Source organism: Elephas maximus, chromosome 3 (assembly GCF_024166365.1).
Source record: "Elephas maximus indicus isolate mEleMax1 chromosome 3, mEleMax1 primary haplotype, whole genome shotgun sequence".
NCBI classification, from domain to species: Eukaryota; Metazoa; Chordata; class Mammalia; order Proboscidea; family Elephantidae; genus Elephas; species Elephas maximus.
In genome coordinates this window covers 40,905,957-40,933,885 of record NC_064821.1, presented here as the reverse complement: position 1 = coordinate 40,933,885, position 27,929 = coordinate 40,905,957, and the positions used below count along the sequence as shown (strand labels likewise).

General features: G+C 54.6%; 1 protein-coding gene across 1 annotated transcript in view; it reads left to right on the top strand.

The window, feature by feature from the left end:
• MORN1 (MORN repeat containing 1) overlaps positions 1-27,929 on the top strand; it is a 104,843-nt gene that overhangs the window by 64,665 nt on the left and 12,249 nt on the right. The window contains exons 11-12 of the mRNA XM_049875498.1: positions 18,173-18,303; positions 19,104-19,177. Coding sequence (XP_049731455.1) covers positions 18,173-18,303; positions 19,104-19,177 — 205 coding nt within the window. The remainder of the gene's footprint in view (positions 1-18,172; positions 18,304-19,103; positions 19,178-27,929) is intronic.

The following is a 27,929-nucleotide window of genomic DNA, read 5'->3' as shown; positions in this document are numbered from 1 at the left end:
GGTAAGAGCCCAGAGGCACACAGACCACAGCCTGGATAAGCTCACTCCATCACTAGGGACCCCACTTCCTGCTTCCTCTTCTGCTACTCTTGCTATCCTTCGTGTGCCGCCTCATGGGCCTAGATAGGCTTCCTGAGCTCCAGCCATCACGCCTCTGTTCCAGCTATCAGGAAGGAAGAAGCATGAGGGGCTGGGTGGGGGGAGGATCTTACCTTTTAAAGCAGCTTCCTGGAGGTACCACACCCACTGTCCTTACATTTCATTGACCAGAACATGGCTGTTGTTGCATGCCATTGAATTGATTCTGATTCATAGTGACCCCATATGACAGAGCAGAGCTGCCCCATAGGGTTTCCTAGGCTGTAATCTTTACAGGAACAGATCGTCAGGTCTGTGTCCTGCAAAGCCGCTGGTGGGTTCATACTGCCGACCTTTTGGTTAGCAGCCAAGCACTTAACCATGGCACCACCAGGGCTCCTTAGATAAAATGTGGCTCTGTGGCCGAAATATGCCAGCTAGAACCAGGTTCTGTTGCCAGAGGAGCAAGGGCAAGCTACATTGCAAGTTAATCAGTCGTCTTTGCAAGTAGTCTTGTATGCCGGAATGAGAGATCCTATTTCCGACAGATACCTGCTGGGCACCCGAGGGCTCTCGGCCGAGCATCTGGTGAGGAGCTGGACAGGGCTCTGGGGTGAGCCAAGAACGAAGGCCAGCACCGCCTCGGTCCTCCACCCCCCCGTTACCGCTCCTGACCAGCTAGGGCGGGGCTGCCCTGCCTGTGACCCAGACTCTGCGGCCTCGCTCCCGCGCCCAGCAGGGCCATCAGGCGCTGATTATTGTGTTTGCCGACCACCCAGTCAAGACCCGGGCTCCAGATGAACGTGCTGATTCGGATTGGCCCGCGGGGCACTTGGGGGACGCGTCATCATCAATTGTGCTGAGAGGGGCTCCAGCACCTGGAGCACATCCGGTTAACGCAGCTAACAAAGTGTCCTCAGGAACCGTGGCCCGCTGCACACCCCGAGATGGGCCTCAGCTAGCCAGGCACACCCTCTTCCCCAAGACCCAGCTCACTGGGGTGGCCTCTAGTCTCTGGAGGAGGGTGATTCAGCGTAGGCAGGGGCCCTGGGGGCAGGGAGAGCAGGGGTCCTGGCTGGACCTGGCAGGACACATCTGCTCCAGAGGAAGCTCCCACAAGGCAGTACTGGGTGGGGTGCTGTGTTGCTGACGGCCTCGGCCAGCTCCGCCTGTTATCCAAGCTTAAAGCTGATGTGTAAATTCATAACGTTCTTGACCACCTCCGGTTCAGAGCCCTTCGTGGGGCACGGTGGGACGGCGGGAGGTCGGAGTGCGGCAGGAGCATGGGGGAAGGTGGAGAAAGTGGGCAGCAGCAGGGTGTGAGTGGCCACCGGCAAGTGGGGCCACATCTCTCATCCACAGCAATTATGGACGCCCCAACGTGTCCCTGAAGCCCATGCATGGCAGCCAGGCCTTAAGGGGCTCCTTCCCAGTAGCGGGGGCAGAAGCTCGGCGTCCCCATCCCGGACTTCTCTGAATGGAAAGAAATGGAGCCAATATGTCTGCCTCCTGAGCCCTGTGTTCAGAGCAGAGGGCCCATGGAGCCAAGACTAGACTCCTCTGTGCCCAGAGGGCCAGAACCAGGAAGGACCCCAGCCCCACCTGTGGGTCAAGGCCACCTGGTCCCTCCAGGAGCAAAGCCAGCTCTGCCGCTGTTGCCAGTTTGGGGAGGTTGCAGGCCTTGGTCCCACCTACCTGGTTGGGGGGCCCTGGGGCATCAGCCCAGTCGCCTCCCACATCCCCTCCCAAGGGGCAGGCCCCTGTGTGTTGACCCGGTGCCTCCTGGCAATGCCCCCCTACCGCTCTGCCTCTGCACCCACCTGAGCCCCATGAGCGGGGCACCCCCTCTCTGCAGCCCTGTGCCAGGCGCCTTCCACACCATCTCTGAACCAAGGTTCTCAGCCCAAAGATGTTCAGTCGGACATCTCTCCTCCCTATATACTGGACAATTAAGGAAATAAACCCTCCCAAAACTTGGTTTTCAATTATCCAAATAAGTGAAATGAAGAGAGATAACACCCTCTCTACCCAGAGGCCCAATGTCAGTAATATGTAATTGCCGAATGCGGTATTTTATTATTTTGTTGATATGAAATATTTCAGTTGTTTAATTGTTTTTAACTTTAGCACAGGAGATTTGCATTTCATTTAGAAGAAAGGACAGCTTCGCAGACGTGGACAATTTCCAGATATTCTGAAACTATTTTGGTTAAATTACAGCACCCAGATTTTAGTGACAAAGCACATTGATTTTATATTCAAAAAGATTTTTATATTTAGTCTCTTAACCTTTTGTGATTCCCGCCCACAGCTTTAAACTGTAGAACCCTTTTATGTTAATTGTTGGCAGTGGGGCGCCTGTCTCAGCCCCCCGTAATTTAAGCTCATTGAATCATAATGCAGGTGCTGATAATTGCAGGACAGACAGCATCGGGCGCCGAGTGGAGCGCTCACACAATATCCTGGAAATTGGGTTTGGGAACTAAAAACGCCTCGGCAGTGAGAGGAACCTCGGAGCACCTTTTTTTTTTTTAATGCACAAAACCTTCCCAGGAACTGTCGTCAATCGATTGGAGTGATTTCCCTCTTTCATTTGTTGGACAAATGGTTGCCCGTATTCATCAGTCGAGGTCTATGAAGAATCAAGTGTTATTGTAAGACCATTTTAAAAATCAAGGTGCCCTTTGCCGCTGGTTCACACTCGCCAATAAAAGCAAAGGAGCGAACGTTCACTTAAAGCTCAATAAAAATTATAAAAAAAAAAAAAGTGAAGGAGCGCAGCAGAGGGTTTCGGGAAATTTCATTGCCTCTTGGGATTCTAACGAGCTTTAATATTAATTGTCTGTGGTTAATTATGGCAGAAGTAGCATGAAGGATCCACATTTTTTAAGGAAAATTTGCATATACACTTTTTCTCTAGGAATCCTGTCATATAGAGGGAATGACCCAGGATAAAAAAAAAGTTGTATAAAAATATATTGTGCTATTTCCAATGCTAAAACAGTGGATACAAATGGAAAATTAACTGAGACATGAGGGTGTGTGTCTGCCTAAAACCAATCGACTGGATATTTGGAAAAGTCATGATGGTTGAACCAGGCAGGCAAAATTCCTGAGATATGTGTAGCAAGGTCAAATGTGCTCACAACATTGAGACATAGGGTTTTCATGGGCTTATTTTCAGATGTAGATCACCAGACCTTCCTTCCTAGTCTCTCTTAGTCTAGAAGCTCTGCTGAAATACGTCCAGCATAGGGAACCCTGCTGGTGTTTGAAATACTGGTGACATAGCTCCCAGCATCACAGCCACATGTAAGCGACCACAGTACAACAAACTGACAGACCTCTTTAAAGTTTTTAAAATCAAAGATGTCACCAAGTAGCCTAAGGTACACCTGACCCAAGCCACGGTGTTTTCAGTCACCTCCTATGCATGTGGAAGCTGGACGATGAATAAGGAAGACCGGAGAAGAATCGACCCCTTTGAATTGTGGTGCTGGTGAAGAATATTGAATATACCATGGACTGCCAAAAGAATAAGCAAATCTGTTTCAGAAGAGGAAACCCTGGTGGCATGGTGGTTAAGTGCTACGGCTGCTAACCAAAGGGTCAGCAGTTTGAATCCACCAGGCACTCCTTGGAAACTCTATGGGGCAGTTCTACTCTGTCCTGTAGGGTCGCTATGAGTCGGAATCCACTCACCGGCACTGGGTTTTTTCTTTGGGTCTTAGAAGAAATACAGCCAGAATGTTCTTTAGAAGTGAGGATAGTGAGACTATCACTTGCTTTGGACAGGTCATCAGGAGGGACCAATTGCTGGAGAAGGATGTCATGGTTGGTAAAGTATTTTGTTGTTGTTAGGTGCCATCGACTCAGTTCCAACTCATAGCGACCCTATGTATAACAGAAAGAAACACTGCCCGGTTCTGTGCCATCCTCACAGTCCTTGTAATGCTTGAGCCCATTCCTGCAGCCACTGTGTCAATCCATCTCCTTTAGGGTCTTCCTCTTTTTCACTGGCTCTCCACTTTACCAAACATGATGTCCTTTTCCAGGGACTGATTCCTCCTAAGAACGTGTCCAAAGTATGCAAGACAAAGTCTCACCATCCTTGCTTCTAAGGAGCATTCTGATTATACTTCTTCCAAGACAAGTTTGTTCGTTCTTTTGGCAGTCCGTGGTATATTCAGTATTCTTTGCCAACACCACAATTCAAAGGCATCAACTCTTCTTTGGTCTTCCTTATTCATCGTCCAGCTTTCATATGTGGCGATTGAAAACACCATGGCTTGGGTCAGGCGCACCTTAGTCTTCAAGGTGACATCATTGCTTTTGAACACTTTAAAGAGGTCCTTTGCAGCAGATTTGCCCAGTGCAATGTGTCGTTTGATTTCTTGACTGCTGCTTCCTTGGGTGTTGATTGTGGATCCAAGTAAAATGAAATCCTTGACAACCTCAATCTTTTCTCAATTTATCATGACGTTGCTCATTGGCCCAGTTGTGAGGATTTTTGTTTTCTTTATGTTGAGGTGTAATCCATACTGAAGGCTGTGGTCTCTGATCTTCATCGGTAAGTGCTTCAAGTCCTCTTCACTTTCAGCAGGCAAGGTTGTGTCATCTGCATAACGCAGGTTGTTAATGAGTCTTCCTCCAATCCTGATGACCCGTTGTTATTTATATAGTCCAGCTTCTCGGATTATCTGTTCAGCATACAGATTGAATAAGTATGGTGAAAGGATACAACCCTGACGCACACCTTTCCTGATTTTAACCATGCAGTATCCCCTTGTTCTCTTCGAGCGACTGCCTCTTCTACATACAGGTTCCTCACGGGCGCAATTAGGTGTTCTGGAATTCCCGTTCTTTGAAATGTTATCTATAATATGTTATGATCCACACGTTGAATGCCTTTGCAGAGTTAATAAAACACAGGGAAACATCTTTCTGGTATTCTCTGCTCTCAGCCAGGATCCGTCTGACAGCAGCAGTGATATCCCTGGTTGCGCGTCCTCTCCTGAATCCGGCCTGGATTCCTGGCGGCTCCCTGTCAGTATACCGTTGCAGTTGCTTTTGATTGGTCTTCAGCAAAATTTTACTTGCGTGTGATATTAATGATATTGTGCAATAATTTTTGCATTCGATTGGGTCACCTTTCTTGGGAATAAGTTGGCCAGGTAGCTGTCTTCCAGATTTCTTGGGATAGACCAGTGAGTACTTCCAGTGCCGCATTCGTTTGTTGAAGCATCTCAGTTGGTATTCCGTCAATTCCTGGAGCCTTGTTTTTCTCCAGTGCCTTCAGTGCAGATCGGGCTTCTCCCTTCAGTACCATCAGTTCCTGATCATATGCCACCTTCTGAAACGGCTGAATGTCAACCAATTCTTTTTGGTACAGTGACTATGTGTTCCTTCCATCTTCTTTCAATGCTTCCTGTGTCATTTAATCTTTTCCCCGTAGAATCCTTCAGTACTGCAACTCACAGCTTGAATATTTTCTTCAGTTCTTTCAGCTTGAGAAATGCGGAGCGTGTTCTTTGCTTTTGGTTTTTTAACTCCAGGTCTTTGCACATCCCATTATAATACTTTACTTTGTCTTTTCCAGCTGCCCTTTGAAATCCTCTGTTTAGTTCTGTTACTTCAGCATTTCTTCCTTTCACTTTACCTACTTGATATTCAAGAACAAGTTTCAGAGTCTCCTCTGACTTCCATCTTGGTCTTTTCTCTCCTGTCTTTTCAATGACCTCTTGTTTTCTTCATGTATGATGTCCTTGCTGTCATTCCGCAACTCATCTGGTCTTCGGTCATCAGTGTTCAGTGCATCAAATCTGTTCTTGAGATGGTCTCTAAATTCAGGTGGGATATGCTCAAGGTCATACTTTAGCTTTCATGGACTTGCTCTGATTTTCTTCAGTCTCAGTTTGAACTTGCATATGAGCAATTGATGATCTGTTCCACAGTCGGCCCCTGGCCTTGTTCTGACTGATGATATTGAGCTTTTCCATTGTCTCTTTCCATAGATGTAGTCGATTCGATTCCTGTGTATTCCATCTGACGAGGGCCACATGTATATAGTCGCCGTTTATGGTGCTGAAAAAAGGTATTTGCAATGAAGATGTTGTTGGTCTTGAAAAATTCTATCATGTGATCTCCGGCATCATTTCTATCACCAAGACCATATTTTCTATCACCAATCCTTCTTCTTTATCTCCAACTTCCACATTCCAATCACCAGTAATTATCAATGCATCCTGATTGCACGGGCAATCAATTTCAGACTGCAGAAGTTGGTAAAAATCTTGAATTTCTTCATCTTTGGCCTTAGCTTTTGGTGCATATATTTAAATAATAGTCATATTAATTGGTCTTCCCTGTAGACGTATGGATATCATCCTATCACTGACAGCATTGTACTTCAGGATAGATGTCGAAATGTTCTTTTTGATGATGACTACAACGCCATTATCATTCCTGGCATAGTAGGCCATATGATTGTCTGATTCAAAACGGCTAATCCCAGTCCAGTTCAGCTCACTAATGCCTAGGATATTGATGCTTATGCATTCCATTTCGTTTTTGACGACTTCCATTTTTCTTAGATTCATACTTCATACATTCCAGGTTCCAATTATTAATGGATATTTGCAGCTGTTTCTTCTCATTTTGAGTTGTGCTACATCAGTAAATGAAGGTCCTGAAAGCTTGACTCCATCCACGTCGTTAAGGTCTACTCTACTTTGAGGAGGCAGCTCTTCCCCAGTCGTCTTTTGAGTGCCTTCCAACCTGGGGGGGCTCATCTTCCGGCACTGTATCAGACAATGTTCTGCTGCTATTCATAAGGTTTTCACTGGCTAGTTCGTTTCAGAAGTAGACTGCCGGGCCTTTCTTCTTAGCCTTTTTGAGTCTGGAAGCTCTGCTGAAACTCGTCTACCATGGGTGACCCTGCTGGTTTTTGAATATCGGTGGTATAGCTCCAGCATCACAACAACACACAAACCCCCACAGTATGACAAACTGACAGACGTGTGGGGGTGGTGAAGTATAGGGCCAGGGAATAAGAAGGAGACCCTCAATGAGATGAATTGGCATAATGGCTGTAACAATTGGCTGAAAGATATCAGCAATTGTGAGGATGGCACAGGACCAGGCAATGTTCGTTCTGTTGTACGTGAGGTTGCTGTTAGTCAGAGCTGACTCAATGGCAACTAACAACAACAAACACTGAGACAAGCTGGGGAAGGGGACGGGGAGAATGCTTCGCTTACAAGTTGGTGGTGCCCTTCCTCTCTCTGGGACTTAAGCAGCAGCCCTGTTTGGGGCAACTGTTCTTGAGTAGAAGTTTAATCTTTCAGGGTCTCTCCTCCCTCTAGGGCTGTTTCTTCTTCTCAAAGACCCTCTTGCTCTCCCTCTCCCCTCCCCTTCCTGAACAATTCAGCCATGAAGTCATTATGTGGGGCCCGGGTAAGGCAGACATCCCAGAGTGCCCCTGAGGGGCATCAGAGCCCAGGCAGGACGAGGAGGGCACCATGCAGGGGTTGTTCCACTACAGAGAGTAGGAGCTCAAGGGGGCAAGGAGAGCACCCGTGAGAGATGGGTTACACCTGGGACTGGTCAAATTAGTCACTCTATTCAGGGAAATAGAAGGCAGGCTTCTTCCTCACTGTTGGGGCAAGAAGTACATACAGAAAAGCGGAGAATGAGAATGAATCTGGAGGTGTTGGCTTAGAACTGGAAGTAACGCATGAACTTATGGATTGCGCTGTCAAGGCAGAAATGAAAATAAGCCCAGATATAAGTGTGTGTGCATACATATGTGTACATATTAGTGTATGTGTGTGCACGTGTGTGTTACATATACTCCCTGGCTCAGAGAGGGCCTGGGGACCATGACACCCCAACAGCACTGAGCATACCCGATGCCCAGCCAGGGGTTTCTAAACACCACTCTCCACTAAAGGAACCAGACTCCTTGGAGAAGTGGCTGATCCCAGGGCTGGGGCATCTTACTGTGCAGAGGGAAAAAAGAAGGAAGAAAGGAAGGAAAGCAGAAAGGAGGGAAGGAGGTAACAAAGGAAGGAAAGAAAGAAGGAAGGAAGGGAGAAAGGAAGGTCTCAGCTAAAAGCTCAGTCCTGGAGGCCGGGAGGGAGGGAAGGGAGGGATCCCTGCCACACAGACCAAGGGTCCACACGTGCAGGACAAGGGCAGGGCTCTGTCCAGCACCACGTGGAAAGCAGGAGGATGACCTTCTCTCCCATGCCCTGGGGAACGTGAGTGTGTGTGAGTGACAGTGAGTTAGAGGGGGAATGTACATGTGCCATAGGAGCCTTGTAAACGTATAAGTGCGTATCAGTGTACACATGCATGTATGTGAGTATGCGTTTATGTGTTTGCAGTAGAGTGTATATTATGAGAGTGTGTACATCCGCGTGAATGTGTGTGTGTGCTTGAGGGTGTGTGTGTATATGTGCACCCATGGGCATAAGTGATTGTACATGTGTCTGTGAGTGTGAGAGTACATATACATGATTGAGACTGTTTGTACACGCATGTGTGATTTTATGTGAATATGTGAACTTACATGTGCATGTGGGTGTGTGGGTGTGTGTGCACATAAATGTGAATGTGAATTTGTATGTGTGACTGTGCATCTGTGTGTGAGTGCCAGATTGTGAGCATGTGTGTGTGAGAGTGTGTGCATGCCCATGTAAGCGTGGATGTGAGTGTGTGCATATGAGCATGTGTGACTGGGTAAGTGTGTTGTGCACATGTGAGTTTATGTGCATGCCCATGTGAGTGTGCATGCGTTTGTGCATCCATGTGTGTTTGCGCGAGAGTGTGAGCAGACATGAGCAGGTGTGAGCATGGGGTGAGGATGTGTGTGTGTGGGAAGCCAGCCCTGCCAAGACACATGCCGAGGAAGTGGAGGCTCAAGTCCTGTGCTCGTAGCTCACGTTCTGAGCCAGCAGAGGAGTCCGGCTGATGGTTAGCATTAGAGAACTGGGGTTTGCTACGGGGTATGTGGGGCATGTTTTCCTCACGGAGCTCCCACCTGTCTTAGCGGGTGACTGTGGTGCCGCCTCTCCTGCTGCTGAGTACCTCACTATCCTCTCCAAAGTAGCCAGAGACAGACTCACCTGACATCGTTTTATCCCTTCTCCCTTTGCGTTCCAGTGGTCTTTGTGCCAGTAGGCAGGGGGCCTCCCTAGAATTGGGATCCAAGTAGATGGTGTCCATGACTCACCCTCAGCACAGGACCCCCCCCTCCGCCCGGCACTCATATTCTTTGTGTAGCCGGCTGGGCGGGCGTGGGTTGGCACCCTTTCCAGAGGAGGCCTCACGTCTTGTCTCCTGCTGACCACCTCACCCCACGCCTGTCACCCTCCCTCCTGGCTATCTTTGTCCCTTAGAAATGCCGCTGGTCCCTGGGCCTCCCCAACGCCCTGTGTATAAGGGAAGCTCTGCAGGAGCCCGAGCTGCGGACTCCCCATGCCTTCAGAGCACAGACAGAGCTGTGATGGGAGCCCCGGGAAGCAAGCCAGTCGCCTCCTGCAGCCCATGGATTCTGACTACCCATGTCTCCCTCGGAGCCCATCCAGTCCCATGGGTGTCCCAACCCTGCCAGGTGACGCTCATCCAGCAGGAAGAACTCCACATGGCCACACTTTGGGGGGGCCCCCAGAAATCCTTTCTCATGGTGGCAGGACTTCAGTGTCTTTCTTTTCAAGGAGAAGTTGGCTGCCCAAGGGACAGGGCTTGTTTTTCCACCTTTCTTCCCAGGACGCTGCAGCACCCCCCGCCCCAGGGCCACAGCGAGGGTGGTGCGACCCAGGACCGTCCCCATGAACCAGACCCTCCCTCACCTGTGATCCCCATCCACCAGCGTGGGCAGTCTGTGGAAACTCTCCCATCAGGGCCAGGTGCAAATACTCTGCTCCTTTCTGGAAGAACGGGAGGCAATAGTCTCCGTTTGCTAAGAGAAGCCAAACCCCAAACAGGGTGAACCTACTTCTTCGGAGGCACATTGCTTCCGCAGCCCAGAGCGTCGATCGAGCAGTGCAGTGCTGAGACTTCTCCTTTAGACCCCACAGGGCACCCTGCGCAGTGTCACCCCTGGGCCTGCACTCTACAGTGCAGTGACCTTTCTCTGCTGACCCCTGAGCATGCTCCCCTCAATGTGGCCGTCTTCCTGGAAAGCTGCTGCCCACTGTCCACATCATCACTCAGAGGCCCCTAAGGCCTCCATCCCAGGAGGGTCTTCCATTGCCGTGGGTGGAAGGGTCTCTGGTGGCTCTCTTCAATCCCCCTCAACCCCGACTCTTCCCTCCCAGGTGCTGTAGTCAAAGTGACCAGAAGAAGGGCCGAGTTTCTAGAAACAACAACTAACAATAAAAAACCCAGCCACCAGTGCCGTCGAGTCGATTCCAACTAACAATAAAAAAAAAAAAAAAAAAAAAAAAAATTTTTTTTTTTTTTTAACAATAGTTTCAAGTAAATAAAAGGCCGTGCAACCAGAGGAGAGCTTTTTGAGGCTGTAAGTAGTGACCAGGGGGCCTTGGTGTGACCCCGTGGCCTAGACTCTGTCCTCCTGTGGCCGAGACCCAGGGTCGTAGGCCCCGCAGCTCCTAGGGGAGTCCCCCCACAGGATGAGGAGCAGCGTGGTGCAGGGAGAGCCTGCGTCCCCGAGGGCCTGGCTGTGGCAGGCTTGGAGCCAGGGGTCGGTGGCCAGGGGAGCCCTCACCGACTGCCTGTCCGCCTGCCTCCCCCAGACCAGTGCCCCTGCCACACCCTCACGGGCAATGTGCAGCCCCAGGCAGCAGCAGCATCCTGGTGGCGCCCCAGCCCCGAGCTGCCGAGCTGTGTACAAACAGCTTGGCTGAGGGAGGAGGGCCTGGAGGCAAGCAGTGGGCGAGGGTGTCAGAAACAGACTCTGGAAAGAACCCCAAATTAGCCCCCCAGTCCTGGCTGCTTGCCAGCAGAAGCAGCTCTCTTCCTGATTAGTTTGCAATCCTGTGAATCCGAGCGCCAGAAGGCAAGTCTGCAAACAGCAGCGTGCCCCTGAGGTAGTCGAGAAACATCAGCGCGGTGTTTCTGAAAAAGCGGGCAGGGTGGCACCTAGCTTAGGTGGGGCACAGAGTGTTCAGCTCTTTTTAGAAAAAAGAATGTTCAGAGCAGGAACCGTGAGGGTGACAGAATGCTCACGTGTCAGCAACAACAGGGCCACCCTTTATTCTTAGCGTTGGAGAGGGCCTGGTCCAGTGGGACTTGGCTTTTATTAGAACGTCCTCTGTGCATCAGAAAGGGAAAGGGAAGGCCGGCACAGGCCCTGGGGTCGTGCGGTGCTGGGATCGGAGGCTGCGAGCCATGCTCTGGCTGGAGTCTCTGATCCACTGTCCACGTCAGGGACTGGAAATTCCAAGAACTTAACTCGGAAAATAGCAATCAAATGTTTGGCCCGCCTGTCTCTTGCTGTCGGAGGCAAGCCATGCGATCCTTCGTTGTCCAGGATCTCACAAAGAAACACACATTTGAAAATTCTTGAATTCTAAAATATCTTCATTAAAAAATAAACCCAATCTCACAATGAGATAGAGGGGCCCAGGTGGCCGAGGGAGCCTTTACCAGGGCTCCAGGGGGGCGGGGGGCATGTAGGCCAAGCTTTGCTAGTCTCTTCAAAGACGAGGTCCCGGTGCACCCATTTCTACACGAGCGATACCAGGGTACTGGATACCAGGGTACAGCCAAACCAGAAGTGAGGGTGTCCTCATGGGCCAGAAAAGGCCCTGGGCACACGCAAGGTAGCGTGGCACCTTGGCTGGTGTTGGCTGAGCCTCTCATTTCCTGGTCTGTACTGTGGGGGTAGGAACACCCTCCTCTAGGCTGAGGTGAAGTTTAAGTGTAAGCCACGTGGGAAATACTGAGTACAGGATCTGGTCCCTGGACTGTGACGGGTAGAGGTGACAACAGTGATGGTGGTGATAAAGGTGATGGAGGTGATGGTGGTGATGATAATGATAGTGGTGTCTTAGTTTCTTAGTGCTGCTAAAACAGAAATACGACAAGTGGGTGGCTTTAATGAATAGAAATGTACTTTCTCACGGTTAGAAGGCTGTCAGTTCAAATTCAAGGTACTGGCTCTAAGGGAAGGTTTTCTCATTCTGTCGGCTCTGGGGGAAGGTCCTTGTCTCTTTTCAGCTTCTGTTCCTGGGTTCCTTAGCAATATCCACGTGGCATCTCCCTCCCCCAGTTTGTACTTGCTTGCTTCTGGGCCTAAGCTGCTCATTTTATATCCCAAAAGTGATTGGCTTAAGACAAGCCCTACATTGATATGATCTCATTGACATAACAAAGAAAACCCTATACCTGAATGGGATTATATCCACACGTATAGGGGTTAGGATTTACAACACATACTTTGGGGGGACGCGATTTAATCTATAACAGGTGGTGACGATGGTGATGGTAGTGATGATAGTGATTGTTGTGGTGATGGTGATGGTGGTGACAGTGGTGAGGTTGGTGATGACAGTGTTGGTGAAGGTGGTAAGGATGATGATGATGGTGATGGTGATGACGGTGGTGGCAGTGGTGAGGTTGGTGATGACAGTGACGGAGGTGATGATGGTGATGGTGAAGGTGGTAAGGATGACGATGATGGTGATGGTGATGGTGATGGTGGTGACAGTGGTGAGGTTGGTGATGACGGTGATGGAGGCGATGGTGTTGGTGAAGGTGGTAAGGATGATGGTGATGGTGTTGATGGTGGTGGCAGTGGTGAGGTTGGTGATGGCAGTGATGGAGGTGACGGTGTTGGTGAAGGTGGTAAGGATGATGATGGTGATGGTGGTGGCAGTGGTGAGGTTGGTGATGACAGTGATGGAGGCGATGGTGTTGGTGAAGGTGGTAAGGATGATGATGATGGTGATGGTGTTGACTGTGATGGCAGTGGTGAGGTTGGTGATGACGTTGATGGAGGTGACAATGGTGTTGGTAGTGGTGGTTTTGACAATGATGATGAGGTGATGATGGTGATGGTGGTGGTGATGATGGTGTCACAGTGGTGACAGTGGTAAGGTTGTGATGATGGTGATGGGGCAGGAAAGGGGGTCCAGGTGATGGTGGTGATGCTCTGAGAGGCCTGTGCTGGGAGACTGGCCATCAGGAGTGAGGTCTTTCTGTGGCCTTGAGGTGAGGGAGCCAGAGCACAAGTGCCCCCACACCCTCTCCTGCACCTGCTAGTACCCCCATCAGCTGATGGCAGGCAGAAGCCAGAGCATCAGGGCGGGGTCAGCTCCCCAGGCCACAGCTAAGTGGAGGGAGACAGTAGGTCTGGAGGGACCAAAGACCACTCACCAGCACGTGTACCCGCTGGACAAATTTAAGGTGGGGAGGGAGAGCTTGGGGACGGCAGGAGTCCTCACCCTCAAAGGAGCCTAACACCAAGGCCACTGGGGGGGTGGAGTTCAGACCCCAGCGGCTGCTCCTACCCACTCCTATGGAGCGAGAGACCCAGCTCCCCGCCCTCTGCCCAACTCACTGTGCAAGATGTTCAGAGCGTAGCTCCTGAGTTCACCCTGCCACTAACAGCACGCGCCTTGGCTAATTGAGCCTGGCCTTAAAGAGTAACGCAGCGTGTCTGGTCACCTCTACATGAGGCAAGCCCAGCCTCTCAGGATCAATAACGATGCATTTTTGCGGATTTGCTTAAATGCCACAAACATCCCAGCCAGGCCTATGCTCCCCGGTGAGGCAGAGGCATCACACTGGCCCAGGCCCCAAGGTGGCACTTGATGGGGCACCAGTGAGCCCTGTCTGTTCTGGCAATTTCTCCACCTTCTGCTGGGACGCCCTACACAGGTGATTAGTGCGTCTAATTGAGTCAGCTGTAAAAAGATAATTAATTGGCATTTCCCTCCCACAGAGGTCAAGCTTCCCCCTCCCAGGCTGGCTCCTGTCCTCTGAGCCCCCCTCCCTAGGGTAGCACAGCGACCTTTATCTTGCTGATAAAGCCATAATCGTTGTAATTAAAACCGACGTAAGGCTTCAGGAGTGACTCTTGGAGCGGGCGTCAGCATCTGCTTGTTCAGAGACTGCCTCAAATGGGACTGTGGTGCCAGGGGTTGGCCTGGACTGAGGAGGGGGTGGATGAGTGCCAGAATGCGGGGGGGCCACCCAGAAACTGGCCAGGAACAGCTGAGAATGCCTGGAGGCCGGCTAGGGATCCTAGCTCAGAAACACTGGCCTGTCCCCATTCAAGCCCATCGCAAAGACAGGACACCCTCTTTCTCTCGGGTGGACTTTGGGGCCCGTAGAACCCCAATTTTGAATAACCTCCATGTTCATCCAGTAAGGTGTCTCACTGAACATTTTAAACTAGCTCAGGATGGTATGGAAACTCCAACCAGAGACGCTGGCTGGTCTGCTCCTCAGCCCAGTGACTGAGAAGAAGGCTATTTCTTCTAAAAACTTGGTTCTTTTTGACCAGAAGTCAGACTTTAATGCCTTTAGAAAAAAACAAACCAGTTGCCATCAAGTGGACTCCGATTCATGGTGATCCTGTGTGTGTCAGAGTAAAACTGTACTGCACAGGGCCTTCAGTTGCTGATTTTTCTCAAGTAGATGGCCAGGCCTTTCTTCAGAGGCACCCATGGGTGAACTTCAACCTCCAACCTTTTGGTTAGCAGCTGAATACGTTAACCATTTGCGCCACCCAGGCCTCCTTAACCCCGCAGGCTAGCATGTATTGTCAAGCTTTTGGCCTTTCCTCTTCTGTGGTTTGGCCTACTCTGGCCCAGGTTGTGAACAGAGGCTGGGCGGGTCAGGAGGGTTGGGTCGTTGGGGTGCATTCAGCTGTCCCCTGGCAGCAAGACCAGTGGCAGTGGGCCAGAGCCCCCTGACCCTCAGACGTCAGCAACACCCCCAGGTGCCAGCTGGGAGCTGGGGTGCCACAGTGATGGGACAGACAAATCAAAAACACCACAGACACAGACAATAGTGCATGCCGGGCAGGAGGCTGGGCAGAAGCCATATGGTCGGCTGGCTCCTCTAAAGACATGAAGCGAGGAAGAGGCTGGAAGGATGAGAAGCTTGAGGCCCTGCTGCAGAAATCGTGGGAGTAAAGGACACAGGGTAGGGGGTGACTCGAGGCTGACCCCGGCTTCCTGCTTGAACGCCCAGGGTGGGGTGCCTTTCACTGGGTAGGGGGAGCAGGGAGATTTGGGGGTGAAATCTGAGGCGTATGAAAGATACGTAAGTGGTCAGATGTGCAAGCCTGGCGTGGTCAGCACGGGGCCACATTTGTGGAGGAACAAACAAAAGGTGAACTTTGGCCTCTCCAGTCCCAGATGCTGCACTGCCATCTGCTTTTCTTCCCACCCACCTTCTGTAGCAGAATGCCCCCTTCCTTGTAGCATCCACTCCATGTGGGTCAGTGGGCGCCCCTCCCCAACTCCCAACACCACGCAGGCCAGTGTAAGACCCCTCCCAGCCATCTCTGCCCCACTGGGGACCACGACCTAAGAAGGGAGAAGCACTGAGGGAGGGAGAACGGACAATGAGAAAGAGACACGGTGTGGATTCCTAAATCTAGAAGATTCCCTCCTGGGACTGGAGAAATGGTTTCCTTTTTTACTTTAAGCCCGTTTGGGTTGGCTTTCTCTCACTCGCAGTAAAAAGGATCTTGACCAATCCAGACAGCCTCTTCCTCTTTTATCCCTGCCAAGCAAGTGCATGAATGACAAATGGCCCAGAGGGAAACTTAGGCCTACTTGTCCAGATAACCTCAAATGTCTGGATGATCACAAATGTCAAACTCTTGTCATTCGGAGGACTGAGACTTTACTGTGTAATCATCCCTGGTGTTATGAATTGAATTGTGTTGAATTCCTGCCCCTTGTATCTGTGGATATGATCCTGTTTGGAAATAGGGTTTTTCTTATGTTGTGTTAATAATGTCATACCGCTGTAGAGTAGGTCCTAAACCTGATCCCTTCTGAATTATAAACAGAGCAGAACAGCACAGACAGACAGACAGACAGGGGTAGACATGTCACGTGAGGATCATCTGCAAGCCAAGGAACCAAGGAGTGCCTGGGTCTCCCAACAAGGAGGGGATCAACATGGTCGAGACCCTGATTTGGACTTCTAGCTGCCAGAACTGTGAAAAAAAATAATTTCTGTTCTTTAAAGCCTCTCACTCGTGGTATTTGTGTTACAGCAGCACTAGGAGACTAAGACACCTGGTATTATTCCATGTCCTCTTCCCTCTTGTTTGACATGGTGGATTTTAGGGATGTTTTTACTACCCAGATAGAGCATGGTAGTTACGACTGTGGCTCTCACATAACCTCTCTGAGCCTCGGGTTTCTCACCAGTCAAGTATCGACGACGACAGGACCTCTACGCCGAGGTGGTCAGGAGATTTCTGTGAGGCCCTGCCTGCAAGTGCTTGGCACCAAGTCAGTGCCACACAGACCTCAGTGATTGTGACGGTCATGAGAAGGAGCCTCTTAAACAGCTCAGGCAGGACCTCCCAAGGCAGGACTGTACCCCGCACGGGCCCTTTCACCTAGCCTAAGGGAGGAGGACCCAGTCCAGGCCTGGCTTGGGTATACACTTCTTTGCTCACCAGAAATGTTTGCTGCGCTTTTAATGCATTTCTCGGTCCCCTCCACTAGCCCCCCAAAATGGCATGTTGTGGGTCAAGGTCTGAAGTGACTGCTGTTGAATGAACCCAGCATCTGTGGTGCTCCCTGGTCTTGGACCCACTCTGGGCAACCACCTTGGCAGAGGGTGCTAGTCTCCGGGTTATTAGGATACAGAGCTGGCATCTTTACTGTCAGGTGTCCATAAAAGAGGTGGTCAAAGTTAGCTCCTGCCCAGCCCACGTGGAAGCCGCCAGTGCGTTGAGAAATGGAAATTATGCCGTCAGCAATATGGCTTCCAGTCCTTGCCCAGGATACAAGCAGCGTGAGGATGGCAAAAGCTAATGGAGAGGGGACAGACATTACCTGAAGAATGTCCTTGCAGGGACAAGACTTCACCTCGTATAACGCGCCATAATGATGAAATGAAGACACCGCTGAGAGAGGTCATTCTCCCACCTGTAATTTGGAAATACTTCTGTGGCCCGTGCTTCCCAGTGCCCCTGTCACCCCCTGAAGAAGTTGGGCCCCAGGGAGGGATGTTCATGCCCTAAACACCATGGCCCCATCCTGTGCACGGATGACAGCCGTCACTGCTATATTCTCAAAGGGGGGCAGCCCGAGGGCCCACCGAGAGGGTCCCTCCCGCAGACTACTTTAGCACAAGCAGACATCTTCCTGGGATGTCTCCCACTCCTTCTCACTGCCCACCTGACTTGGCCTCCTCCCCTGCCCCCCAAATCAGGCCCACATTCCTCCCGCTTCGGCACCACCCTGGATCCCACCCTGGCCCACCCCTCTGTCTATCCTTGAGGTAGGTCCCTCCTGCCCTCTTCTCTGACCCCGAGGCCATGCCCCAGCGCAGGCCTTGCCCCTCCAGAACTCCCATGTCCAGTTGCTGCATCACTGCATCCACTGGCCCTGCCTCCTCCTGCCCTTCCCATAGTCCCCCTCCGGCCACCACTCCAGACTAGGCTGACTTCCACTGATGCATCTGAGCTGACCCATGATCTAACACCCCCTCCCCCATCCTCACTTACTCCTGCCTGCCCAGAATCGGGACCTGGGGCACGTCTTCAAGAATGCCTCTACATCCTGAGTCGGGGGCAAGGCACTGGCTGGGCACAAGGGCAGGACTGCTGGGCACAAGGGCAGGACTGCAGCCCTGTAGAAGGATGTGGTGCCTGAGGGGTGGGGGCTCTGAGACTGGATGGGCCCCTCGGGGCAGAGGGGTACCAGCAGAACCCAGGACCTCAACAAGAAAGTGGATCCTCTGTGTGTTTGGGAGGCCCTGGGGTGACCCTGCACCAACCTGGCAATGCAGTTATCAACCTCCAGACGCTGAACCCAATCTCAGAGAGGCGCCAGTGGCTGGCAATCTCTTAGACCATTTTTAAGTCTTGGCTTTATGCTTCTCAAAGCCTACCTCCCTTACTTTCCTGGACACCCCTCTTCCTCAGGTGGAGTGCACAAGCCTCTGGGTTCCCGGTTCTGCCGGCGGGTGGAGCAAGGTTGTGCTGTATTCTCTGACGTCCTGCTCGGGCCCCCTCCGCCCCAGTACCACCCGATCCTGTTCCTGGATGGCGGTCAGGTAGGGTGGCCCTCCCAAGGCCGGGGGTGGGGAGCAGGGACCCCTCATCCACTCAGCCTTGGGGGGTTTACAGGGCAGAACCGCTCATCTACTCAGTCCTAGGGGGTTCCCATGGCAGGATCCCTCATCAGCTCAGCCCTGGGGGGTTCATGGGTTAGGACCCCTCATCAGCACAGCCCTGGGGTTTCACAGGTTAGGACCCCTCATCAGCTCAGCCTTGAGGGGTTTACAGGGCAGGACCCCTCATCAGCTCAGCCCTGAGGGGTTCACAGGTTAGGACTCTCATCAGCTCAGCCCTGGGGGGTTCACGGGTTAGGACCCCTCATCAGCTCAGCCCTGGGGGGTTCACAGGGCAGGACCCCTCACCAGCTCAGCCCTGGGGGGTTCACAGGGCAGGACCCCTCATCAGCTCAGCCCTGGGGGGTTCACAGGGCAGGACCCCTCATCAGCTCAGCCCTGAGGGGTTCATGGGTTAGGACCCCTCATCAGCTCAGCTCTGGGGGATTCATGAGTTAGGACCCCTCATCAGCTCATCCCTGGGGGGTTCATGAGTTAGGACCCCTCATCAGCTCAGCCCTGGGGGGTTCATGGGTTAGGACCCCTCATCAGCTCAGCCCTGGGGGGTTCACAGGGCAGGACCCCTCATCAGCTCAGCCCTGGGGGCTCATAGGGCAAGGGACCCTCACTGTTGGGCCCTTGAGGCACACGTTCCCCTCTCTGCCGCTGAGGCCATGCCTCTGGGGTACTGGGGATGAGAGGCTCCCTGTGGGAGGCAGCTTCCTGAGCCCTCCTCCTTGTAGATGGCAGGCCACAGGCCCAGCCTTGGCGCAGGGAGAACACTGGGAACAGCACAGGAGCCGCCAGGAGGCAGCAGGTACGGGGTAGGGGGTATCAGCCCCACTCTTGGGCGTTTGGGTGGGCTTGGTTCTGGCCTCCCGCTGGCCCTGTCTTCTCCCCAGGCCAGCGGTGCCATCAGGGGGACCAAGGGCTGGCAGGGGCCACCACACCTGTGTCCTCCCAGGTGCATGCATCCATGGCAGGTGGGGTCCTTCAGAACATCCCAGCACAGTTCCTCCTGGGTGGGTGATGCTGCATCTGGGTCACCGTGGGCCTCCACCCCTGCGTCTGCGTCACCGTGGGTCTCCACCCTTGCGTCTGGGCACCTGGCAAAGCAGGAGGTTTGGTCCCCCTGGGGAAGCCTGCAGGGTGGATTTGGGATGGCATACCTGACAGGCCTCCAGCTGCCTGCCTCCTGCAGCTCCATTTGGTCGGTCCCCCCTTGGTATCTTACACAAATGGGCCAGAGATGGGCCCAGCAGAGCAGCCTGCTTCTTGTCTTAGGGCCCCCGGAGGGGCTGAGTGGGGGCTGGGTGAGGGGCCGTGGTGAAAACGGTCAAAGTGAGAGAAATGGTCTAGGGGACTTGAAGGGCAGGAGCTGGCCCCCAGGTTCTCAGGGAAGCAGCAATGGGGCAGGGCGGAGACTCACAGGCCCTCCTTTCTCCCCGGGGACCACAGCAGAGGTGGCCGGGGTGCCAGGCGGTAGGGGAGTGGGTGCCCTCGAGGCCATACAGAGGTGGGAGAGATCTCTGGAACCACAGGTGGCCACTTGTAGCAAACTGCACCTCCCCCGCGCAGGTAGGGCCAACGAGGCACCTCAGAGGCCAGGCTCCCCAAAACAGACCCCAAGACAAGGACTTGCAGCATGCCGTTTATTGGGGGTCCCAGGAAGCCCCAGTGGGGCACTAAGTGAGAGGGGGTGCTGCTGAGCAAGTGATGCTGGGCTGGGGGGATGGGCACGCATGGCCCTGCCCCCCACCTGCCCAGCCTCAGAAGGGCCACCCTGGAAGACCTTGCACCAGGCGGGGGCACTCCTGTAGCCAGATAACCCCAGGTGTGGCTGGAGACACCGAGGTGTGAAGGGCTGAGAGAGCCTCATATAAGATCCGGTACCTCTGCCCTGATCAATCTCAGTGAGATGTAGTAGCTGCACGAGCAACACAGTGTGGCCGGTCAGCAGGCACTCCTGACAGACATGGGGTTCAAAGAGAGCTGCGAGGTGAACGAGAGGCATATGTAATGCCATCGCCTAACGTTGTGGGTTGGGGTGCCGGCCTGGCCATGGGTGGAGCTGAGCTCAAGAGCTTTCCTTGTATCTACCCACCCCCTGCCCCCACCACTCCTGTCCCCACCCCTTGCTTCTTGGCGGGGGGGAGGGCTTGAATTTTGGTCACCCAACCAGGGCGTATCTGGCCAGGTATGGCAGACATGGTGAGGCATCTGGGGTGCTGCTTGGGAAGGGCTAGCACAAGGTAGGGGGGCCACGTGGAGCCTCTGAGCCACTGCAGCCTGTGGGTCACCGTCCATTTCTCCCTGGTGGGGAACCTGCTGCTCTTGTGCCCGCCTCCATCTCCCTGTGTCATGGGGCAGGACACTCTGTTTCACCAGGGCCCCCACATTCACCCACACTTGAGCCCCACAGCAGCCCCAGCCTCACGGCCCAGGGGACACAACCGCACCTTCCCCAGGAGCAGGATATACATGGGTTTGGTGGGGGGTGCCCTGTGGGGGCCCTTTGCAAATCCAGTTTGCCCGTCCACAGCTGAGATCTTGGGGTGCACATGGGTGACCCTGGCACCGTGCCGTCCATGCCTTTGTATTGTCAGGGACAGGAGAGACTGGGGGGGCTTCTGTACCTCCCACCCCAGCCCTCTGAATCATCCCTGTGTGTCACAGGAGACCCACCCAAATCGGCAGCTAAAGTGGCCTTGGCACCAGCTGATCCCCCTGCCCACTAGAAGGGGCCATGGCCCGTTGGACATGTGTGGTGGAGCCGACCATCCCCATCACAACGTGGCATCTGGAAGGATGCCTGCGGCTCATCGTTAGGTGACCAGGTTTGGGAGCAGACAGCACCCTGGCCGCATGTGTCCTGGCCACGTGCATCCCATCCATGTCCATGCCCGGTGCTGTCACTAGTCCCATTTTACAGATGAGGAAACTGAGGCCCAGGAGTTCCAAATTCAGCAATGGATTACCCAAACTAGGTTTGGAGTTTTTCTGACAAATTAGAGAGGGTTGCTTATCACTCTGAGAGGAGGCCTCTCCGGGGTAAGCCTCCTTCCCAGCATGCAAGCAGACGGCCAGTCACCTTGCCTGTGGGAGGAAAGCTGGGCTCTGAGGAAGCAATGTCTGGGCCCCATTCTTGGCAGCCTCTGAGGAAGCAGCTTGTTCCCCCTTGGCCCCAAGGGCCCTGGGCAGCCTGGATAGGACGGACCCCAGCTACAGGGAGCAAGCTTCCCATCCCCAGGCATACCCTGGAGGACGAGAGCCAGTCCCTCTTCTAGTTCCCTTGACGGTGGGACCCAGAACTGGGGCTGGACAGAGAAACATGCTGGCGGTGGGGCACAGACCCACATGCTCTGACAGATGGGGCCACCAGCAAAAATACCACTGCCTTGAGAGACCCTCTGGAGACAGAATGGGCCCGGGTATAGGGTGGGCTGGGTTACCAGCCCCCAGAGTGGCAGCAATGAAGCTGTAGTAATTCCAGGTGCTGCCATCCCTCATGCACACCAGGCCTCAACCCTGCTCCCAGTGGGACTGGAACTGGCAGAAGCACCCACTCTGGGTTCCCGGCTCGGCTGGCATTCAACTTGCCACCAAAGAAGCACCGGCTGTAGGCACAGAGCCAGGGGGCTCCCAGGAAAGAAGACATTTGGTGAAGACAGAAACAGGCTGCACCCTGGCTCAGGCTGCCCCAGCCTGTGCCATCTGCAAGTAGGTCGTGTGTGGGGACACCAGCAGCAGGTGTGGACGGACAGGAGCACATAGCTGACAGTGCTTTGATGCTGCCTGCAGAGAAGGGCTGTCCTGTGGTCTCTGAGTCACAGAGTGCGAATCCCACATGAAGCCTGCTTCACATGACAGATGAGAAACATGCTCTTAAAGAAAAACAGCCGAGACCCTGCTGAACGTGAGATCCCATGGCCACCAGAGTTTCCATCTTGGGACTTGTATGAGAGACACATCCCAGACACACAGAGGGCGAGTCAGAGACACGGGAAGGCCCAGCTGCTCAGGCAGCATCCCCGGACACAGTGACTATGGTCACGTTGACATGTTGACATGTTGGTGGTCTGTCTCACCAGACAGCCCTCATGTCCCATCTTCCTGCTGACCTGTGACAGCCTGCGGCTCCCACTGAGGGTCTCCTGGGGCTGAAATGAAGTGTTTGTCCACCTGTCTGTGGGGCGGTTGTCAGAGTCCACGTCTGCAGAATGCCCCGAATCTCCTGTGCTCGGGCTGGGGTCAGCGCTGCCTCCTTGGCTGGCCCCTCCCCTCACTCGCTCGTCGTCGTCGCTTCCTCTGTCCCAGGACCCAGGCCCTGGCCGAACCACCCCTGCTGTACCACGCTGAGGCAGAGCTCCCTGGGGCCCAGCCCACCCTCCCCGGGAGCCATGAGCCAGTTGAGCGTGTGTGTTCTGAATGTAGGTGCTCCGGGAGGTATTTTTAGTCTCATCTCCCCAGGCTCATCCTGCCTCCCCGGGGAGGGAACCAGCTGTGGAGGGGAGTCCGGGCCCAGCTTCTCTCCGCCTGAGATGGCTGCTGAGGAAGCAGACTGCCCAACGTCCATGCTGAAGACCCCGGGCAGCCTCCCTGCCTACTCCACTGCCCCAGGCTTCCCTGATCCAGAATTCCTGCAGGGGTGCCATTCCTTATCTTCCTTGGCCCCCCCACCCATCCCACGCAGTCAGGCACCCCCTCACAGCCCCCACCCAACCCCACCTGCCTCATATACCTCAGGCATCCCAAGCCCAACTTCCCATCCACCACACACCCCCAGGTGTCCCCCACCCAACCCCCATCCACTCTCCCCCGGCCAGGTGTCTCCCACTCATCTCCCCACCCAACCCCCACTTGCCCCCACACCCTAGGCTTCCTCCAGCCATCTCCCACCCAACCCCCACCTGCCCTATACATTCTCAGGCATCCTTCCACCCAGCTTCCCACCCCCACCCACTCCCCACCCCCCAGGCTCCCACATCCACCCACCCAACCCTCACCACTTCCCACCCCCCAGGCGTTTCCACCCATCACTCACCTGCCCCACACCCCCAGATGCCTTGTTCCTGGGCTTTGGGGGACCACTGAGCTATTAACCTGGAACGAGACTTCTCCCAGTCTGTAATGCCTCCACCTGCAGATGCCCCTAACCTGAGGGTGTTTGCAGGACCCCCCAGGGGAGGGTGTGGAGGACCCCAGCCCCATAACCCGGCTTGCAGCCTTCCATTCTCTTGCCTTGCTCTTTGCTTTGGCACCAACTCCTGGCTCTCCGCCCGAGAAGCTCACCTTTTGGAATTCTAAGAACATGAACCCTTCCATCCACAAAGCCTGGCTGGGGCAAATCAAAAGCACGTGGAGTTTCAGCCCACAAGTCTGTTTTGCATTTAAGAAATCCTCACCAAGATCTTGCTGGTTGTTGCAGGCGGGCCCACCTCCCCCAGGGTGGAAATATGCAAGGGCTCACCCCCTGAATGAGCTAATGGCAGGGTCAGAGGGATGGCACCTGACAAAGTTCCCCCCACAAGTCCCCATGAGGACCTCACTCAGGTGTTGTATGACCAGGCCTCTCAACTGAGTACACACCTGGAGCTGCCTCCCCTCCACCCTACCAGGTGGGTCCTCAGGCCGTTTCACTTGACCCTCCAGGGGTCTGAGTTGGGATTCTGTCCCTTGTACACAGGAGTCCCTGATTAACCCCCAGTGCAAACATCTCTGGAGTGTCTGCACCCCCTGGTTCAGCCATACTGTCACTCCCTGTGATCCTCTGCTGTCCCGCCTGCCCTGCCCCCCGCACAGTGAGCACCCACAGGACACCCCGTGTTCTTTCCTTCCAGGGGACCTCTGCACTTGCTGAGGAGTCGGCTCCAGGCCATGGGGCGTGGCTGAGTGGCGGGTGAGGGACTGCAGGCCTCCCGCCTGGTGTACACTCAGGCCAATGGCCCTGTGTTCGCAGCACAAACCATGAGGGCCACCCAGCCTGAGTTCTGGCTCCCTAGACGGGAGCTGTCCCGACCCACCATTGGAGCGCACAGGCCCTGAGCAACGATAGGGTGGCTTCCACCATTCTGCCTCCTGTGCCACAGGGCAAGCTGTCACCTGTCCCCATCTGTGCTGACCCCTGTGCCCTCACTAGCTACTCCCAGTCGACGCTGGCCCACGTGGGCAGCACCTCCACCACCACCATCCAGGAGGTTTGAACAATAGAAGCAGTGGGAAGGGTGCTCCCCGCAACAGAGATTCAGGGTGACGCCACCCTATAATTTCAGAGCTGAGCAGCTTTCTAATTTACATAAGAAGGGTGGCTGCTCAAGGGAAACATTGCCTTTTGTTCTAAACTTTAAGGCAGAATTCTGGAATGTTGTCTCTGGGGAATAAGTACTACCTTCATGCCCCTGAGAAGGGCAGACCCCTAGGGTGGAGCCTTCAGCCTGGAGGTGAGAGTGGGCTTACCGAGCTCATGAGGATCCAGGGCTGGCTGTCAGAGAGACTGGGTCTGCAGGGTCCCAGCACAGCCCATGGGCCCTGTTACTCTATGCAGGTGGCTGAGAAGGGGGGCCCAGCACACAGACAGCGGAAGGCTCAGGGCCAATCTCCACCAGTCCCCAGGACTGGTCAGAGGGCGAGCAGCAGAGTAGGAGCCAAGGTGGAGTGGTTTCTCCCCACCTGCACTACCCGCCTCAGAGATTCTGCACCCCGCCCCCCTCCAACCACCACCACCAGATTCCCACCAGAGGAGAGAGCAAAGCAAGAAGCAGGGTCCTGGCCTGGTGGAGCTCCTGCTGCCCCATGCCGGGAAGTGGGTCCTGGCTGCTCAGAGGGTCAGGGTGCTGCCCACCCCGTCCATTCCCCAGGCTGGTGAAAACCGGCTCAGCTTCTGCCTGTCACCATGTGAGTGGCTTCTTGCATTTTCTAACATCCGGCCCCTGCCATGCATCAGCTCCAAGGGTGTGAGGTGGACGCCCCAAGAGTCTTGGGGTGGGTTGCAGGGCGGACCACAGGCTGGCCCCCCTCACAGGGACCCTCCCCTCCCGGGCCTCTCGCTGCATTCCTGCGGAGACATTCCTGGCGGATTACAGAATTCCACCCCATGACAAAGAGCCTCATCAGTTCCTGAACATGTTAAACGGTGTCAGCTGCAAACGCTGGACTCTATTAGTAACGGTGCTGGGGACGCACCCAGATGCACACGGGACTGCCATGGAAACGGGGGCACCTTCCCCAGCCGCACACAGGACGGCCATGGAAATGGGGGGCACCTTCCCCAGTCGCACACAGGACGGCCACGGAAATGGGGGGCGCTTCCCCAGCCGCACACAGGACGGCCACGGAAATGGGGGGCGCCTTCCCCAGAAACGCAGATCTCACACTTTGAGATGTGCGGGAGGTCCACTAAGACCGACCTGGTGCAGAATGGCTCTCTGCCGGCTCACCACGCAGAGCCTGACCCACGCAGCCCGCCCAAGCCCCCACCTTGGCCAGGAGAAAAATGGCTTTAATTAAGACTTCCGTGATTAGTCATTTAATCAGTCATTAGGCCAACACAGATGGCGCCCATTAATGTTTTATCCTTGAGTGGGGTGGCTGCTCCATGCTCAGCACTCTCGCAAGCCCAGCCTGGTGATGGCCATGGCGTCACCCTCACTCAGCCTGGAAGAGATTGCCCACAAGAGTGGCTCCGTGCAACCAGGACGTGCCCCTTGGGTTGGAGGTGCCTGCATCCTGGTTCCTCACTCGCCCCAACCCGGATGCCAGGGTGGCCAGCTTTCTCTTCCTGTCAGTCCAGGTCATGAGGATGGCCCAGGTTGCTGTCCACTGGTGAGCCCCTCTCAGGGACCGGAGACGCCTTGCGCAGAGCCAGATTATCAGGTTGAAGAGGACAGTGAGGTGTAGTGCGGTCCCTTGCTCTGAGCACTGGCTCCTGGTGCACAGGGTCCACAGAGCGCCTGCCGGGTGAGGCTGGCCAGGTCAGGGGGCTGTGCCTTCAGGGCCCAGTTTGTACAATGAGGGGCAGACAAGCAGACGGCCGGGCCCTGGCACCAGCCCACAGGCCTCCAGACACCCCGTTGTAAGGCCATGTGGACCCACACTGGAGGCCGGCAGAGCAGGGCCCAGCCAGGAAGGAGCAACATCGACCACTGCTCCACCCACCCAGCCCAGCAAGCACAACGGACAAAGAAGGAGGGCTGCCGAGTTTGGCCTGATGGCCTTCAGCCATGGACTCAGACGTGTGGTTAGCAGAACAGCCGCGCCGCCCTGAGGGCACGTTCCAGGACTGTGAGCTCCCTCACCCTACTCCTTCTGCCGGCTCCTCCCAACCCAGAGGGGCTCTCGGGCTAAACGGCGTCGAAGGCCCCCATGATGAGGCCTCTCAGCCTTCCGCCCTGTCTCCAGCTCCCCTGGGGCGCCCGCCTCTGTGCACACACGTAGAGCCCACTCTGCCTTTGCACACAGTGTCTCCTCTGCCAGGAAGGCCTCCTCAGGCCTGCTGCCCCCATCACCTGGGACGTGTCGGGGCTCTCCCATGCTGAGGGTCTGCTGGTGGGCAGCCTGCACTAGGGCAGGGTCCTGGCAGACTGTTGTGGCCCCAGCAAGGTGACTGCAGGGGCCCAAGGTCCACACAGTATAGGGGCACTCAAAGGCCTGGCTAGGGGCTTGGGGGAAGTCCATCTTAGGCAGGCCAGGAACAGGGTGCCCCAGGGATGGAAGATCCTGTGAGGACAGGTGCATGCAGAGGCACTGTGTGCCCCGCCACCCCCACTCACAGTGCAGGCCCCCAGCTTCATCTGTGTGGCTGCAGGGAGCTAGGAGATGCAGCCATAGGGTGGTGGCCATGACAGGGGTCCCAAGGCCAGGAGAGGGCCTCCACTGCCTACACCCATCCTGAGGGGCCGGCCTTCATGGGTACCCTCCCCTGACAGCAGGTCCCATGCAAGGTGGGCTCAGCTACCTCCCTGGCCTGAGCTGCTGCCACCCCGGGCTTGAATCTCCTCTGGGGGTGCTCTGGGGAGGGGTGGAAAAAAGAAAAAAAAGATAGGTTTTTTTTTTACCTGTTTAGAAAACGTTTAGAGTTGAACATGGAGCCCTGCCTAGTCAGAACAGGAAAATAAACCAAAGCAGGTGCGAGGGCTGGGCAGACAGCTGGGCCCAGGCGTGTCCACCCGCCCCCCAGTCCGGGCACAGCAGGGATACTTCCTGCCTGACACAGTGTGGGGATCATGACCACAGCAGATGGGGTGGCTGGGGTAGCTGTTAACCCTTCACACACCACATCGAGGCTGAAGATCCACCTGGCACCCATGGGGACAAGGCCACTGTGGCAGGGGCAGAGACACCGTCTACCAACTGTGTGGTTGGGCAGAGAGGGGAGCCCTCAATTGTGTCTGTGCCTGAGGCAGCCCCACAGCCCCAGCTGCCTGGACCCTGGGGGTAGAAGTGCCCACCATGGCCCACTTTAGGGCAGCTGTACTCCAGCATTAGGGGATGGTTCTGATTCTAGAATTTTCTGTGGGCTCTCTGTAGGGCCTGCCCACAGCCCACAAGCAGTCAGCTTCTCCACGCACCTC